Raw genomic sequence first — 18,105 nt, forward strand, 5'->3', positions numbered from 1 at the left:
TCGCAGGAGCCCTGGTCGCTGGGAGCGATGGTTCCCGGGGAGCCAGCAGGAGAGATTGCGGGGGCCATCTCCGCTGAATACCCCCCCCCAGCTGGGAATAGCCCTCCCGCGCTGATACTGACGGGCAGGGGGAGCGGGCAGGCCGGGCGGCGCGCTGCGTCCCCCTGCGGGGTTGCGGCTGACATACGGGTGTTGCGTGCGCCCCGCAGCGGCCGGGATCCGTCAGTGCCGGAGGTTTAAGCAGCACCCACCCGCTTGATGCGCGTTACAGCGGCCGGGGCCGCGTGGTGCAGAGCTCGCAGCGCCGGGCAGGCCGTGCCGTGCCGCAGCGCGGCTCCAAAAATTGCGCCCCGCACGCAGCGGGCGCGGCGCGTGTTGCCTGGCGTTAGCAGTGCCGCCCTCACCACGCGTTCATCGGGCGGCCGCGCAACCCCAAGATAAGGACGGTTGGGGCCGCTCCCCGCCCGCCCGCGCTGAGGGACGGCCGAGCGCCGCCTGGGTCACGGCGACGGGGCGCGCGCCGCCGGCGCCCCCCGCACGTCCCCGCGGCTCGGGGGCGCGCTCCGCGTGCCCGCCGCCCCCCTCCCAGCCCGCGTCCTGCCCCTCCCCGGCGCCGGTTGGAGCCGCGGCGGCGGCTGGCGGGGCGTTACCCAGCGTGCCCCGCGCCGGCAGGGGGGGCTGATTTGCATAGGGGGCGGGGCCGGCGGCAGAGCGCGCCCCCTGCCGGGCGCGGGGTGCGGCGGGGCGCCCCCAGCCCGCAGCGCTTCCCAGCGAAGCGCAATTAGGCGGGGGGCGCTCATCAGCGCTGCCTGGCGGTCACCCGGCCGGGCTCCTGGCAGCGAGAACCCCGGGAAGCGAAGGGTCAAGGGGCTGCCCCCGTGCTGAAGCGCTGCCTGTGCTCTGCTTGCAGGTGGTGCTCCTGGGCATCGACATCCTCTCCGCCCTGGTGTCGCGCCTGCAGGACCGCTTCAAGGCCCAGATCGGCACAGGTAAGGGCTGCGCGTAGGGGGAACTTGGAAAGAGGCTGAGCCTTTGTAACGGGGCGAAAAATAAAATAATAAACCGGGGGAAATAATGCACTGGGGAGCCAAGGGGCATCAAGGCAGTTTCCTTCTGAGAGTTGGGGGTGTCGCTGTTCTCTTCCTGCAGTGCTGCCAAGTTTGCTCGACAGGCTGGGAGACTCCAAAGACTCGGTGAGGGAGCAGGATCAGACCTTGCTGCTGAAAATCATGGATCAAGCTGCTAACCCGCAGGTACGCCTGACGAGCCTTCGCAGCACGCGAGTGAGCGACTGGCTGCTGAGCAAGGAGCTGCTCGAGACCGTATGGCTTCGATGCTCTGGTGCTCTGCAGGGTCGTTAATTCTTCCTAGCTTTTTCTTCTACCAGAAAGCTTCTTCCTGTGTGCCCCTGTCTGAAACTCATCTCCTTTGGCTTCTGTTCTGAGTTTTCATTTGAGAATGCTGTTGCATGCCTGGAAGTCAGGATGTGTATGGGAGGGTGTGAGTGTTAGCTGGCTTTCCCCGGGAAGGGGTAGGGAGGTGTCACGGTAATCGCTCTGGGTGCTGGAAGACACTTGCTTTGTTTAAGTAAAAGTAATCTAGCTAGCGGTGAGTTAGGGTGAATTCAGCAAAGAATAAAGAATTGGTCACACCTAAAAATGGTTTTCCACCTGTCCTGTTCTGCCTCGATTGATGTAAAGCTTATGTACAAGCTCCAGAGATGTGATGCGTGTCTGCTGGGAGAAATAATCTCTTTTTCTCTGTTTCCTTTTTCCCTGTCTGACTTTCTTTTGTCTTTCACAGTACGTGTGGGATAGGATGCTAGGAGGATTCAAACACAAGAATTTCCGGACAAGAGAAGGGATCTGCCTCTGCCTTATTGCAACGCTCAATGCGTAAGTCGAACCTCCCGCAGACGGAAGCTGTGCACGCAGGCTTGCCCTGGGATTCACGCTGGTGCCCTTTTGTTCTTTATTGCCAGATCTGGAGCTCAGAGCTTAACGCTGAGTAAGATAGTGCCACACATCTGTAACTTACTTGGAGATCCCAACAGCCAGGTAAGCGTTTGGTGCGAGTTGCTTCTTAAAGTTGTGCTGGTTGTCCTTGTCAGTGAGCGGGGCTCTGGGTTCTGGCTGACAAGGTAGCTAACTGTGCTGCTCTCGGTGAGCGCTGACTGGGAAATCCTTTGGTTAGTTTTGAACGGGTAAGATTTGAAATACGTCTACAACAACATCTAAATCGCATCAACACTTCAACAGAACAGCGTCGGTCTGCAGGTGATGCGAACAGAACAAAAAACCTGAATGCAAGGGAAGCTGGGGGATCCCTCTGGGCTCAGTGCAGCATCTGAGCACCTTCAGATAAGAACCCCTCTGGGCAGGGAGGGCAAAATGGGACCAGTCTGACAGCCTAGCCATGTGCTGCCACAAGTTGTGCGAGGAGATTGCGACTAAGGGCTAGAAGCAAGCTAAGCTGGATGGGAGCCTTAAATCCACAGTACAAGTCAAAAATACATACTGGGAAAAAAAAAAAAAAGCCTGACACTTCCATGTGCTTCCTGTTCCCTTTTCCATATCTTACTGTTTCCCAGCTCTGTTGTTATATATACCTTACTAAATACGGCCAGCCAGCTCCCAGTACTGGTGCAAAGAGACCTCTCTTGCTAAGGAGAGCTTGTGGCATAACTTGAAATTAGATGTAAACAAGCGAGGTCAGTGAGAAGAGAGGGGGTGAGGAGGCAAGGTTCCCCTTAATGCCATGGAGCACAGGCACCTGCAGGCTTTGAGTATCCCCGTTGTCCTCCCAGCGTGGGTGACACTTGTGATCCAGGTCTGGAGCGGGTATTTAGCTGAGAGGAAGCCTGGGGCGGGCACCTGGGGAAAGGGTTTGTGTTGGCCGTATTTGCATGGCTGTCAGGGCCTCCCCTTGCTAAATCATCTCATGCCTGAGCTGGTCAGATACAAATCTCATCTGCGAGGGTGCCTTCTCCTGAGCCGTGGGACGTCTGAGCCTGCTGATGCTCAGTCAATGCCGCCCTCTCTTGGTGAAACGTGGTGCAGAGCGAGATCCATGGCAAGCGCAGCATTTTTCCCTGTTGTTGGGGATGTGGGAGGCTTCTTATTGCCCTTTTCATAAGGAGTGGTTTTTTTTGTTTGTTTTTATTTTTAGCTAATTAAGAGCTTCTGTAACATGGTGAGCATCAGTTAGTTATCATTCGAATATTGTTGTGCTTCCGGAGAAATAAAATTGAGCCCTAAACTTTTGCTACTGCTGTGGCAGCTTAAAGCCAGCGTGGCGGTAGGGGCAGCCTGCCTCACCCTTGTGGGGTTCACCCAGTCCCCCAAACAGACCTCTGCGTAGCTTGGCGCAGGCCTGCAACCCTTCGGGGCTGCCCTGGGAGGGCACTGGGGGCACTGAGCCGCAGGCGTGTGTCCTGCCCTGCTGGGGCTGGTGGGCAGGGAGGAGAGAGGCCGGGCCGCTGGTGAAGGGCTGAGGTGAACGAAGAAAACCGCTGGATGGAAATGGGGCAGAGCAGCACAGCGGGGTGAGAGGAGCGTGAGTTGAGTGCGAGTCATGTTTTGTGGGAAGCAGGGTGTGTGTGTCTGCCCTGGATTGCTTTGGGAACCCCCTTTTTTGGGGAGGGGAGGGTTAGCGTTAGAAGCAAGCAGAAGTGCATGGCTCTCGCAGTATTTGTGCGGGCGGAACCTCCTCTGCCCACCGCACCTGATGGAGGAAGGGGGTTTTAGTAGGCACAGGTGACACTTTATTCAGGTTTCCAGCTCTTCTGGTGGGAGGCAGAGGGAAAGATATGCCCAGCAGTCAGTTTTGCAAATGAGCGTGGAAAACATGCAAAACTATTCAGCAGAGAATCTAGGCCGAGTGCTCCTTCCTGGCGCTGCTGAGATACCTCGGACAGCAGGTAGAGCACGGGGTGCGCAGCTCTTAATGGCTTCATGCTGCTGCTTTGCTCTGGTGTTAAGGTAAATTTCATTTACAATCGGGTAAAGATTGGCCGGGGAGTTGGAAGTTTTTAGTACTTTGACCCTTGTGGTATTTTTGCTTCTTCTGCTGGCCTTGCCTTGTGTCTGGGCTTTTGCTGTTGAGTGGAAGCGTGTGACTCAGGGCTGGAGGTGTTAGCACTGCCACAAAGCCTGCAGCAGGACTACAGGGGTTGTCGCACCCTTATTCTTCTGCCATGTGTTTTTCTGTATGAATGCCGTTTCCTTGCGCTGGGCAATATCCAGCCCAGAACAAGCTTTGTGCAGGAGCAGTGGGTCTGGGGGTTCTGACTGGGAAACTGCTCTGTTTGCAGCTCACTCAGCTTTTCACGTGGTGACGCAGGTGGCTGATGATCCCTCCCTCCATATTTTATCATCGGCGCGGAAAGTTAGGTAAAATTAGACCTCCTGATACTGCTAATGGAATACACTGATACCGCTAGGAGCGGAGGCTTTTGTGATCATGTGTATGGGGCAGCTGTTGTTGCTGGGAAATATGCAAATCTCTTTCTCCAAAGTAGGGCAGGGATTTATTTATTTAAATTATAAAGATGACTGATTCCTCTCATATCCGATGTTCAGGTTCGAGATGCAGCAATAAACAGCCTTGTGGAGATCTACAGACATGTTGGTGAACGTGTGAGGGCTGATCTCAGTAAAAAAGGATTACCCCAGTCTCGGTAAGTTGAGAAGATCCTTATGTTTTAACTATTTTTGTGTGCTTTTTTAATCCCCTCCTTTCCTTTTTGCAAGGCTTCAGGTGCTGCATGATTGAACCATTTCCTGGGATCAGAGTTTTTCTTTCATTCCATATGCACCTACCTAGGTTTTTTGTTTAATATGGATGCTGTACCTTGGTCTAAGTATTTCAAAATTACGGCCACAGCATCTTTTGAAAGCTAATTAGTTATCCGAGTTAAGATGTAACACGGTGTTTCTCCTATGTGTCTAGAGATTTAGAGTAGCCTGGGTGTCTGTGACTTACAAGGTTGTCATCTGGAGAGCCCTGTAGTCGGTATCATCAGTTACAAGGTTTTATTAAAACAAACAAGCCAAACGCAAACAGTCTGTCTGCTTCTGCCACTAAATCGTACTAAACATTTTAGTCAGTGCTAGTTGGCTTCTTGGGACAGATGCTTAGGGTAGGGTTTGCGATCTTTGACAACGTGAAATCCAGGAACTCGCTGTGTTTTGTTTTTTAGCTTTTTAAGCCTGTGCTTATCTGAGACCTGATGTGTGAGGTGGTTACATCAGAGCCTTCATTCACCTTGCAGTTTGTTGTGGTGTTTTCTGAGTTTGGGAGGGAGTCAGGCTCGGGTGTCAGGCTCTAGGGATTTGGCTATTAAACCATCTCGGCACTTCACGACAGATATATGTACCGTATAGAAGCTCCGAGAGTTTTAAGTTGATGCTCCTCCATCGAGGAGTACGTAGAGGTTACAGGAGTGTTGTGCCTTGCCCTGCTGTACGCTACGTGCTCTGTGGGCTTCCTGCACAGCCTCAGTGCTTTAACAGGAGGCGAGGGCAGCTGGAGCCAAGCTTTATCCCCTCTCCACAGTGCCAGTGTTACAGAAGGTCTGTTGCATTTGCGAGCCTGGCAGGAGTTAGAGAGGCCTGAGGGGCACGGTGAGTAGAAATGAAGCAGAGGTTAAGGGGATCTTGTGGCTGGTGGAGAAGGGTTTCCATTATTATCTTGTGTTTTAGCGTTACGCTTGAGTTAAGTGTCACGTAGGCATGGCCAGCCTCACCACCTCCACTTCCCCAGCTGCATCCTGGGCTATCCACGCAGCTGCCTGCGTGGTGATTTGTTTCTATGCTTCTAGTCTTGCTGCAGTTTCCAGCGTGCAGGATCGAACACGGTTAGATCAGAGGATGGAGGAGATGGCAGTGTCCCAATGCGCAAAAAGGGAGCATGGGAAGAGGTGGTTTCAGAGGTGGGGTGTGATACTGTTGCCTCTTGTTTCCTAGCGAACGCATCTGCTGCACCATAGCCTAAAGGGGTACGCTCTCTAGGGAGAAATAATGAGGTGGGGTAAAGATCTGCTCTGCTGGGCCCATGACGTGATTAGGAAAGAAATGTCACGGGCAAACAACAATATTATGCAAAGTTTGCATTTTTTTCCTATTGTATTTCTGCAAACGGTTAAAAATAGGCAAAGCAGTAATGAACTGGAAATGCATTTACAAGGAGATCTGCCACACGTTCAGTAATGTAGTATTTCCAATCATATTTCTTTTGTCTGTATAGTATCACTGTTTTTTTTTCTTTATCAGCCATTGGACATTGTGATTTTTTAATAATTTTAAAACAACTGCCTTCCATATTGACATTTCTGACAGCATTTCCAATAATGTGAGTCAAGCAAAATCTGTCCTGTAATATCTTAAATAGGAAGGTTCCTAAAAGTTAAATTCAACTACTGATTGTAGATTTTTCTTTAACTTTCAAACAGGTTGAATGTAATTTTTACAAAATTCGACGAGGTCCAAAAATCTGGAAACATGATCCAGAGTTCAGGGGGTGAGTAGAAGTGCCTGCGTTCTTTTTGGTGCCTTTAGTAATTTTCAGTTGGTGAGACAATGGATGGAAAATAGTATTCTGCTGGGAAAAACAAATATGGGGGATCATTCAGAAATATACACACAGCTTGAGTTGATGTTTAGTTAGTCTGCTCTGTGTTCCTGGTAGTACTAAGGAGAATTTCAAGAACAGAAGGTATTGCTAACTTTGTTTTCCTCTTGACTTCCATTAGGAAAATCCAACTTCTGTTTTCAAGTCCATGGGCATCTTTCTTTAAATTGATGGTAAAATAAATAGTAAATTAGGAGGAAAAGCCTTTTCAGTTTTAATGCCCTACAAAGTACAATGTGTACATATTAACATAGTGTCCTATTTAATGTTCATATTGTTTAGGAATCGTGTTTTGTAATTTCTAAGTTTGTATGCGTTGTATGAGTATGACTGGTAACTAGAGTGAAACCTCTTATAAGAGTTTTCTTTTTGCACTTGTCCAAGCGTAGGATTTTGCTTGCTTTAAAAACAAGTGTCTTATTGCTGCTTTTCATATATAATTCATTTTTAGAAATATTTTTGAGATGCTTTCTGATTCAAAGGAGGGAATTCATCTTTCTGCCAAGAGCTGAGTAGAGCAGAGGTAGAAAAAATGCGGGTTCAGTGCTGCAGGTTCATTTTATTCATCAGGAATGAATAAAATGGACTTATTTGAAAATTAAGTTGTATTTTGGGTTATTCCAAAATGTCGTATGATATTCCCTTCTACATCTGGAAATGATGAAAACCTATAATGGGTTCCTCTGTGTTGGAATGGGTTAAAACTCCTCCATGCTTTTCCACAATGTAGGAAAATGTGGTCTGTACACGTAGATGATGCGTAGAGTGGCCTCATCTGCTTATGAGTGCAGTTGAGGTGCAAATCTCCTTGTAATTTTTTTTAAAGGAGAAAGTAAGTATTTAATCCCTTAGCAAACACCTTAAGGTTTACAACCTCTAGATGTTTATTCTGAAATCCTAGCTCAACCTGAGACAAGCATGCTCTTGATCCAACTTCCCTGCTTTCCATCAGCTAGGCTACGGTAGGATTTTTGTTTTGCTAGCAGTGGAATGGACTGAATTTTCAAAACAGGAAAAGTTAACTTAGTGTATCATACTGTGTAGCTTGCTGCTCTCTGTGCCCTGTGAGATGTGTTGCTACTTTGTCATTTTAAACAAATGATGTGCTGGGATGATGTCTGTGGGTGGGATTCCTGCTGGGTTTTTCCTCTATGAGGAGGGGAAAAGTTTCAGGTGGTTATTGTGCCACTAGCTAAATTCAAGCTAAATTTACTCAGGGTTTTTCTAAGCCAAATGAAAGTGATTTTTGTAGGAAATCAGGTATGTCACAACTGATTAGTAGAGTATTAATATGAAAGAGGTGAGATAACGTGTAAGAATTGAACTTCAGTGAAGAGTGAAAAGCTAGAGTAAATTTGGATTTGCAATGCAAGTTTCAGCTCTGCAGTTATTTTAGGATATGCTGGATCCTGAACAGTACCAGAGCCATCACTTGCTAATGGTTGGCTTTTGAGAGGTGGTTCTGGTCTCCGGACTGAATGTCCCAGCATATGTCATGACGTGATTCATAGCTGCTGGCGATCTTGAAAACATCAAAAGAAGCAAGATGGGACAATAGGGATGACCTTTTGTAGGCAGATGATTCTTGGTGTGCCATCTCTTTCCAAGAAAGCAGACCACATGTTTTAAAACTCAGTCAAGGAAGGATTCCTTAAGAACATGACCTTTTTTTTTTTTAAAAAAAAAAAAAAAAAGAAAGTAAAGCATCTATCTGTATCAGATTTATTACTTTTAGGCTTCACTGAAAATTATTTATTTATTTATTTATTTTTAATGCACCTTCCTCTGCCACCGTTCTGATGAAAGTGACGTTTAAATCCCGTGCATATACACTGCTGAGGACCTTACACACCCTGTCCCGTGCCCTTGACTCCACCAACAGTCTTTTTGTGCTTCCTGACACAAATATGTCCGTCTTCCTCACTCTGCTTAACCCAATCTGATGTCTCACTGTCCTTGCTTGTGCAGTCCCTGGCGTGTTAGCGTTTCTTCTCTGTTGAAACTCCTGAGTGGGCATTGAGACCAAAGAGTAGCACGGGGGAAGAGGAGTTGGGGAGTGTGGAGGAGCGCTGCGGGGTCAGAGCGAGCAAGGTGCAGGAAGGGTAGGCTCTCCTGTTGGTCTACCAGGATACTCTTCATCTTTTGCCAAGAATGAAAAAATTGGTAGTTTATCTTTTTGAAGTTGTGTAAGCCTCAAAAACCCTAAGTGATGAGGCTCATCTTCACCCATGGTCACAAGTTTGTTATGACCGAAAGGCAAGTCCTGTAGGGTTTCCTGTGTGCCTGATGCCTCCTGCAGCTTTTGAACAAAGGTGACATTTTCAGCATCTGTCACCAGGAAGAATGATAAATATTGCACGACCAAAAGATTAGCCTTTCTCAGGAAACAGCTGTCTCAGCCTCGTTAGTCCTGTGCTTCTGGCAGAGTACGATACCGGTTATGAGGACGCCTACCTGTTAGCATTGGTAGCACTGCCTTTGGTTTGTAACTCCCAGGCCTTGCCTACAGCAGCAGCAAACTCAGGTTGGTGCCTCTCTGTACCTACCTTGTTCTATTCCCAGCTCTACACAGGCTGCGTTCGTGTCCCAGAGGTTTTGGGAAGCAGACAGGCAGATGTTTGCGCAGCCTGCAGCTCTGTAAGCGCTCGTCAGCATTAAGCAGCGCTGCAGAAGAAGCAGCAGCACCTGCTCATGCTGGATTTTCTGCCCCGGATGCTCCCTGTGTTGGTGGGATGGGTGCTAGTGCTGCTGGCAGAGAGCAGAGGCCGCAGGATAGACCTGGCTGAAAACAAACACGTTGCCTCTTGAATTCACCCCCTTGGGTAAGGGCTCTGTGTTGTGCAGGGGTAAGGCATGCCTCTGAAATGGCAAGATGCAAGTGGTATCACGACTTCCAAAAACACTAGCAAAGATCATGTCTAACTTTTTCATTTGGTCTTATGGGTGAGTATGTGGAATCTGTACTTCTCAGCTGGGTAACCCGGAGCAGGCTGAGTAAAAGCGTGATTTGTCACTGAGCCCTGGCCCAGGACAACTGGAGCGTGCCAGTTACAACAGGGTTTGAAATGGTTGGCAGAGCTGCCTTCTCGCACAACGTAGTGTTACTGGGCAGGTGGGAGGGCGAGAATTGTTTCTGAAATGGTAAAGCGTGCCAAAACATCTGGTCAAAGAAGAATTGGGGTTAAGACTGATCCTTCAGATTTCAGTTTACTGCTTGGGATGAGTTTTGTGGACTGCTCCCTCTGGTGAGTGGGATAGACCCTAGCGTTGCTGGTCACTGAAGATTCAAATTAAAAAAAAAAAAAGCAACTGCAACAGCTTTTTTTGTATATCAGGAGTAATTTGGAGACAAGTGAGGTTTCTATAAGTTGCCAAAGATTTCTTGTAACTAATGCTTCGTATGACACACATACACAGGTGAACAAAATTTTATTGAGCTTACTAGTAAAAGTCCTTTAAAGAACAGGATATATTCTGATCCCATGTATGAAACAAGTGAATCGGCTCTAATCAGACTGTGAGCATTGTAAAGAATCAAAAATACGAATTATTTCCTTATATTTACTTTTCTGTACTGTGGTCCATTGCTGTTGCTTTGGATTTATCTTGATGGCTATTTTTTTTTGGCTAGGTTTTGTTTTCACTGTTTGATAATAGAAGAATCAAGCGAGTGGTGGGGTGGGGGAGGTTTGCATTGTGCGAGGTGTTTCGTGAAGAGGGAGGGAGGTTTTGGTATGCTGAAGTATGCTGCTTGTTGCTAGGCTACCACAAGACCTTATGGCTGGAATATGAAGTTAAAATCCACTGTGGGTTTCTCGATGATTCGTGGTGCATCTCTGTTTTGTTACCAGGCCTATAATTAGTCAGCCTCTTGAAGCAAAAATTATAGTTTTTCCCCCTTCAGGCTTTCAGCAAGCTAATTATTTTTTGTATAACTGCTTTTGCTAATTATGCAGATGCCATATTCCCCTGGGACAAATATGTTTTCAGCATGAAAGAGCCAATAATTGCCAGCTAGTCAGCTGCTGTCTTCGCGTGGCGTTGCGTGATGATCTTTAATTGGATGTGATACGGGGAGAGGCTATTGGACATAAACAGGCTTTCATTTACTCCAAGAAATTCATGCTGCACAGGCTTTCTTGGCCTCATGTCTGGAAGGACCTGAGCATAAAGCATGCATTTTTTTTTTCCGTGGGTTTATATTGTCTTGAATCTACCAGGAGCCTGGAAGACTTTATATTCAGGATTAGGAACGTGCTAAGTGATCTGCTGAGAGATACAGATGGATAGGAAATGACCCAAACCAGAGCTATTAGTAACCAAACTGTTTTGATGCATTTTTCATGCTCTTGATCGTTATGGTATCATAATACAATGTGTTAACGTGAAACATTTGTATGTATGTTTATTTTACATACGTGGTGTGATTTCTGTGAGACCCTTCTACACAGGTGTGTGCAGGGATACTGCAGTGGTGTGCCGGGAACGTAGTACCTGTTCGTAGGAAGGGGACCAAACTTCCTTTTCTACACGGAATTTTGCATTTGCTCAGGAGAGCAAGACTTACGAATAGTGGAGGTGTTATTGGTCCTGGGCTGCAAGGAAACGAAAGCAGGAGAGGTAACGCCAACAGTCTGGGGCTGAGCTCTCTCCACCACATATGCTTACACAGCGTAAGGTGAGAGGAGGATGCAGTTTTAGTAGTTGCCTGGTTTTGTTAGTTCTAGGAGTAATCAGATTAAAACAATGTTTAAATAGCACAAGTGATGATTCCAGTTGCTGAAAGCCTGAGAAGAAGGAACAGTGTTATTCCTGAACAGAACCACTTCTGTATTTGAGGTATTGTTTAATCTAAGCTAAGTAATGCTAGTTGTTGGCTTGATTCTCTTTTGGTTTAAGAGGAAGTTGACAGCTCAGAGGCAATTAGCCGAAAATTACCTATTCTAGATTCCCATGTTATGCTAGTAATAAAGCTAGTCACTGGATGTCACTTCGCTATTTATTATAAGGAGAAAAATAACCAAGTGTTGCCATGTGCCTGTGGGTGGGATATTGTTTGTTTGTCAACACACATCCGAGCACCAGAATGAGACTGGGAGGAGCGGTGAGTTTTTGTGATACCACAGAGAGGTTTTGAACTGACAAACACCGTGCTGTGCTTTTCTGCATTCATGCCTCATTGTGCAATTTGATTTTCCATTATGTCTTGTTCTCTATTTTGTTTTCAAGCTGAAATAGAAAATGAAATAGGAAACTAATTTAATTGACTCAGCATTCCCTTGCTATAAAAAAGCAAGGAAAGACCCCTTTATCCCCACAGGGGTTGAGAAAGTAATAATGTCTATGATTCAAAAATCAGTACTGCCAGCTGACTGTACGTCCTTGTGGAAGATATAAATGGGCAAGACCAGCTCTGCTTCCTTTCTATTACACAAATTTGTAAACAAGCTTATTACTGCACGCTGGATTTAAAATCCCTTAGATTTAAAAGGGAGTGATATGAGCAAACAGGCAGAGGAGGACAAATGGTGCTCAGCTGCATGCTGAACAGGCTTTTATTTTGGAGGAGAGGTGGCAATCATCTGCTAGGTCACACAGAGAAGTCATTTAGGAGGGTGGAGAGTTTGCTGGTGGTTAAGTTACTGAGAGACATGTACTGTAGGGCTGCTTTCGGAGCACAGTGCTCTTCCTCAGCATCTCAGGAGCACTGCAGATAATGACTACAGGGAAAGGTAGGTGCTAATGAACATGCCACAGGGGTGGGTGGGTTTATTTGTTAGCATCTGAATATTTGCCTGTTAAATTTCTTTTTAATATTGCGAAGAGACTGAAGCAATCTTGCAGTAGAAGTGAAACTAACAGCCTGTAAGCATCTGTGGCATGGTGACATCGAGTTCAGCTTAAGCTTCTATAAAATATGATAAATGACCTGTTTGACAGGGGTAAAGGAAGAGTATGTATATGTAAGGACGCAGAATGTGCCATGAGAGGGGTGAAGGGCAGGTATTTTCAGATGTTCTCGCTGGTTTGTGATGTTTGGTCGCTAAAGATTTATTTCTGAAGTGGTTCTTTTTGCAGTATCAGTTGGGAAGTTTATTTAAATTGGATGTAACTCCTTTTGAGGTAACATTGAATTGTAGTTCCAAGAATGTGCTGAATGGGGATACCACCAGCTTTTTTGTAGTTTTGTGTTTTAACTACATTTTTGTAACAGAAAAGGATACCTGTGGAAGTCGGAGAGGCGGGGGGGGAGGACTAGGTGAGTGGAAATTGAAAGGCAGAGGAGCTCTGTATCTATTCACCTGTGAAGAATTAATTTATGGGATGGAATTATGTTTTGGGTTTATTTCTGGTACATTGTAAGCCTGTGCCTTTCATCTTAGCTGTTAGAGGAATTGATTTCTGTTAGCCATCTTTGCAAAAGCTGTCTTCTTTTCTCCATTTTCCCCATTCAATGTACGTGTTGTCCTGCTGAAGTACCTATTATGTTGTGGATATAGCAGGTGAAATTGAGCAAGTTTGAGATTGTCAGTATCTGAGCTGCATGGATGTTGGGTTTGTGGTGTTTACCCTCTCAAGATGAGGTAATTGGCAGCTCTTCTTGTACAGGGTTTAGAAGGTGGAAATCACCTGAGTAAATCGAATACCATGGGACTGATACTGCGTGACCGTACTTGCTGTTTTTACACTCAGCTCTTTAGACTTTAGATCCTGTCGTAATATTGTGATTTGCCAACACTATTGCAAGGCAATCTGTACACAGATTTTTCAGAGGAGGCAGGGGGATGCATTTACGTGGTGTTAACTGTGAACAGTCAATTAATGCCTCCCAGCTCTGGGAACCAAAACACAAAAACCTGTATTGGTCAGTTCTTAATCTCATCAGTGAACTACACTGCCTGTCACTGGGCCACGTTACCATCTGTAGCTGAGATACCTCCTTCATTCTGTCTCCTCCTGTGCAGGTGACAAGAGAGGAATTCAGAATATCTTTTTTTCTAAAATTGGAATTGTATGTTGAAGAATTAATGTACATACCAGATTTTTTTTAAAGAAACTAAGCATGTATTCGTTAATGAAGCACAATGATTTCGTCATGCTGGAAACTTCTCAGCTTTGAAGGATTAGCTGTTGTAATGAAGAGCCTGGGGTCACAGTCCGGCTGGTTTTATCTGGGAAGGGAAGCGTCTGGTTGGGAAGTTTCTGATCTCCAGGTTGCCATTGGTTGTTGAAGCTGTGATAATAGTTGATAATGTCAGAGGAAAAGTAAGTACAGAAGTTGTTAGGGCTATTATTGTCGCCTGGATTGAATCCAGGGTGCTTTTTGTGTTGACCTACCTCGCAAATTGGGAATAAGCTACTGGCTTTTCCATCGAAATGTGTATTATTCTGTGGATGCAATGTGTTTTTAGGTAAAGGTTGAGTGTGAGTAATCTCAGTGGAGCTCTCACCTTGAGGATGGCACCTTCTTCAGACCATAGGATTCCTTTGCAAGGAAGCAGTGGACCAGAGTTACTTTGGTTGTATGTCTACCAGTGTCATTGCTTTCTTAACCCTTGGCGATTTTATATGAATACAGAAGCCCTCTTTTGCCAAAACGTTGGTGTAACCAAACAGAACCACTTCACTGTTGCATTTCGTGGTATTTCCAACAGACCTGCAAGAAGCACAGGCTAAAGGAGTAGCCAGCTAAATGATGAGATTCTGCTGTTTAGTGTGGAACTCATGAACAAAAGATTAGCATGCACAATTCCATTAATGCTAATGCAAGTTAAAAGCATAAATAACCTGCATGTCTGGAGATGAACTTCTTTATGCAGGGCCTAGTCTCTTTCCCATTGGTATAAGTACCATGTGGATCTGACAGACCTCAGCAGTTGTCTTAAAGGACACACAAAATTTGGAACGCATTGCAAGGACAGATCTCCAGTCCAGTGTCTGTAACAAAACTTAGAATGAATTACAGATAATACCATACCCTTCCCATGGAAACTGTAGTAACATCTGGTAGAGCTATGCGGATGATCACATTGCTGCTTTCTCTACCGTGTGCTTTTATCTCCAGCTTTTCATATCTTTCTATGTCATGTTGGTTTAATCTTTAAAACAAAACCTCAAATCTGCAGCTATTGCCTTTAACATTCTGGACCAGTCTCCTAGGATCTGTTATGCCACTTTGCCCAGCTAGCACTCCCTAGCACTTCTGCCAGAGAGAGCTAGGGGTCAAGGCTGGATCAATATCAACTCCAGTGACATTTTCAGATAAAAGGGCTAACTCTAAATCTCATGTTTCTGATCTGTTAGTTTTCACATGTATTATACAGGAGCATATTTGTCAGTAGGATTGTTCATACATGTGTGTACACCTTGATCATTTTGAGTGTAGCCATGATGTAAGTCAGTCTTTCAATTCTCAAAGAGAGTCAGGAGTATAAATTGCTCAAATATCATATATAAAGGTTGATGTGCTAGGGGCAAGCTGTTATGAATGAGAAGTATCCCATGGTCACGTGCTCTGGATTTGTGAAGCTTCTTGGGCTTGTGTTTATGTATTTTATACACTTTGGCTTCAGCACTTGCTGGGGAAGCACAGTGAAGTACTTCACTGAGCAGAAGTGGTGGTATCACATTTTCCTCTGCTAGGGCAAGAATTACAGAACTGTTCTTGAGGTAGGAAACTTTGCCTGAGGCTTACAAATAGCTTAGAATCATAGAATATCCAGAGCTGGAAAAGGCCCGCAAGGATCATCAAGTCCGTCTCCTGGTTCCGTACAGGACCACCCAAACATCAAACCATGTGTCTGAGAGCATTGTCCAAATGCTTCTTGCACTTGGTGCTGTGATCGCTTCCCTGGGGGGCCTGTCCCAGTGCCCGACCACCCTCTGGGTGAAGAACCTTTCCCTAACACCCAGCCCGACCCTCCCCTGTCCCAGCTCCATGCCATTCCCTCGGGTCCTGTCGCTGTCCCCAGAGAGCAGAGCTCAGCGCCTGCCCCTCCGCTCCCCTCGTGAGGGAGCTGCAGGCCGCCATGAGGCCTCCCCTCAGCCTCCTCGGCCCTGGGCTGAACAAACCCAGTGACTTCAGCTACTCCACATACGTCTTGCTCTCTAGACTCTTCACCATCCTCAAAGCCCTCCTTTGGACACTCTCTAGTAGTTTTATATCATTCTTATATTGTGGCGCTTGAAACTGTGCACAGTCCTTGAGGTGAGGCCGCAGGACCAGGCAGAGCAGGACAATCCCTTCCCTTGACCAGCTAGCTGTGCTGTGCCTGAGGCACCCCAGGGTACGGCTGACCCTTTTGGCTGCCAGGGCACGCTGATGACTTGTGTTCAACTTTCTGTCAACCAGAACCCCCCAGATCCCTTTCTGTGGGGCTGCTCTCAAACCTTTCTTCCCCCAGCCTACACGTTTCCATGATGGCCCTGTCCCAGGTGCAGAATCTGGTGCTTGCTCTTGTTAAACGTCATGTGGTTGGTGATAATCCAGCCCTTTGATTTGTCCAGATCTCTCTGCAAGGCCTCTCCACCCTTGAGTGAGTCAACAGGTCCTCCCAATTTAGTGTCATCTGCAAGCTTACTTAGCATACCTTAGGTCCTGCATCAAAGTCATTTATGAAAACATTGAAGAGAACTGGCCTTAAAATGGAGTACTGTGGGAACCTCACTAGTGACTGGCTGCCAGGCTGATGTAACCCCATTTACTGTAACCCTTTGAGCCTGACCAGTCAGCCAAGTGTTCACCCATTGTATTATGTTTTTGTCTATCTGTTTGCTGGACATTTTGTCCAGAATGATATTGTAAGAACAGTATCAAAAGCTTTGCTGAAATGCAAAAAGGTTACAACTACTGGCTTCCCTTGGTCAACAAGTCTCCACAAATGCAGCTAATCATGCAGGTTGTCCTGCCCATCTCCTTTTTATGTGCTGGTTCTGTGGCCAAGCCTGGGAACTGGGTGCTTGAAAGTAGTCTCCTGATACTTCTTGTAAGCTGTTTTTTATATAGGATCCCTGTCCCAGTTAGAGCTAAATTGCTGTCCTTAATCAGCAGTCTTAGCAATGACCAAAGACTGCTTGGGGGAGATGAAATTTCTCACACCTCTTGTGTGGCTTTGAATTCCTGTGCTGCTGCTCTCATTTATTTGATGAGATTTGTTTTCAGGCTAAGCATGACATAAGCTTAACAAGTGAACTGAGTTTGGCTGCTGTAATCGTCAGCTTCTGAAGGGGAAAGCATCCATCCCTAGGTAACTGGTGAACCTACAGGATAGGCTTTTAGCAGCAATAAGAGCATGAGACACGCAACCCTGCAGGACAAAAAGCATCCCTGCCCTTGCAGAACAGGGTTTGTGTAGTGTACCCACAGTAGCTACAGTTTCCATAACCATGAGATCTTATTCGACTGTGTTCCAGTGTCTAGACTAAAGAGCACATAATTGTTTTTAAAGAACCTAGGAGTTAATGCTTTTGCAGACTTAAAGGTAGCCTTACGTTGAGTCTCATTTTCCGTATTCAAGCAATTGATCTTATCCTGGACTAGACTGATTATACTATCAAGTTCATTTCTGAGAGAAAGACATACTGATACAGATGGTGTACCCAGTTTTAACATACAGCTGTAGAACAAGTAACTGCAGTTGCAGCCCTGTAAGTCAGGGGCATAAAGAGGACCTTTCTTCTAAACACAGGAGCAGACAAGTGCTGATTTGTTACTCCAGTATGAAGTACAGTTAATGCGTTGTGTGTACTTGGCTCTGGTCTAGCATTATGTTGCCCTCCTCCTTCATTATGTTTGGCTGGAGTATTTTGTTTGCTGCTCAGATACAGTGATGTGAAATAGAGCAAAACCAAACTGTAAAAAGTGTCCTATTTTTTGTAGTATTAAGGCAGCAAATGCTGTATAATGACTGGGTTTCTTTTGCTTGCTGAAGGAATTAATTCTGCCCTGCTTGCTCTGTCAAAGGAATCCTTTTGTTGCATTGTGAGAAGCAGTTTGAATCTTTTATTTGTTTATTCCCCCGAAGCCCAAGACTACAGACAGCCCTGGATAATCCTTGCTTGGTTTACAGTGTACGTGTAGCCTGCAGGGAGCTCGCTGCAGCCAAAGCTTTGAGGAAAAAATGCTGATGGCATTTTCATTGCAGTTGGCCTTCTGAGTGAAGCCAGGTGAATCTTAGTGCACACAATGCACTGTAGAGTAAGAGATAAACATCTTCATTCACTGTACAGCATCACTTGAAGTGCTTTTCTTAAGAATGGCAAAATAGCAGCTGGATTTCCAGACCAGCTCCTTTTTCTTCAGAGCTCTAACAAATGCTGTTAGATGCTTGCCATGGAAGTGTCTGGTATAGTTGCAGATATTAATGCTCGTGTCTAATGAATATGAAATGTTCCAGGATTTCTCTGGAATAGCAATTTGTTAGTGCTGGACACTTAAGTGCAGACATGGGAAAGACAAATTCACGCTTTTTCTTG

General features: G+C 46.2%; 1 protein-coding gene across 4 annotated transcripts in view; it reads left to right on the forward strand.

Moving 5' to 3' along the window:
* Window positions 1–18,105, forward strand: part of CLASP1 (cytoplasmic linker associated protein 1) — a 162,665-nt gene that overhangs the window by 33,030 nt on the left and 111,530 nt on the right. For all 4 annotated transcript variants that reach the window (XM_080599257.1, XM_080599258.1, XM_080599259.1 and 1 more), the window contains exons 3-8: window positions 911–989; window positions 1,150–1,253; window positions 1,804–1,895; window positions 1,982–2,057; window positions 4,581–4,678; window positions 6,452–6,519. In XM_080599257.1, coding sequence (XP_080455383.1) covers window positions 911–989; window positions 1,150–1,253; window positions 1,804–1,895; window positions 1,982–2,057; window positions 4,581–4,678; window positions 6,452–6,519 — 517 coding nt within the window. The remainder of the gene's footprint in view (window positions 1–910; window positions 990–1,149; window positions 1,254–1,803; window positions 1,896–1,981; window positions 2,058–4,580; window positions 4,679–6,451; window positions 6,520–18,105) is intronic.

This window comes from Anser brachyrhynchus (assembly GCF_964034855.1).
Source record: "Anser brachyrhynchus genome assembly, chromosome: 7".
Lineage (NCBI taxonomy): Eukaryota > Metazoa > Chordata > Aves > Anseriformes > Anatidae > Anser > Anser brachyrhynchus.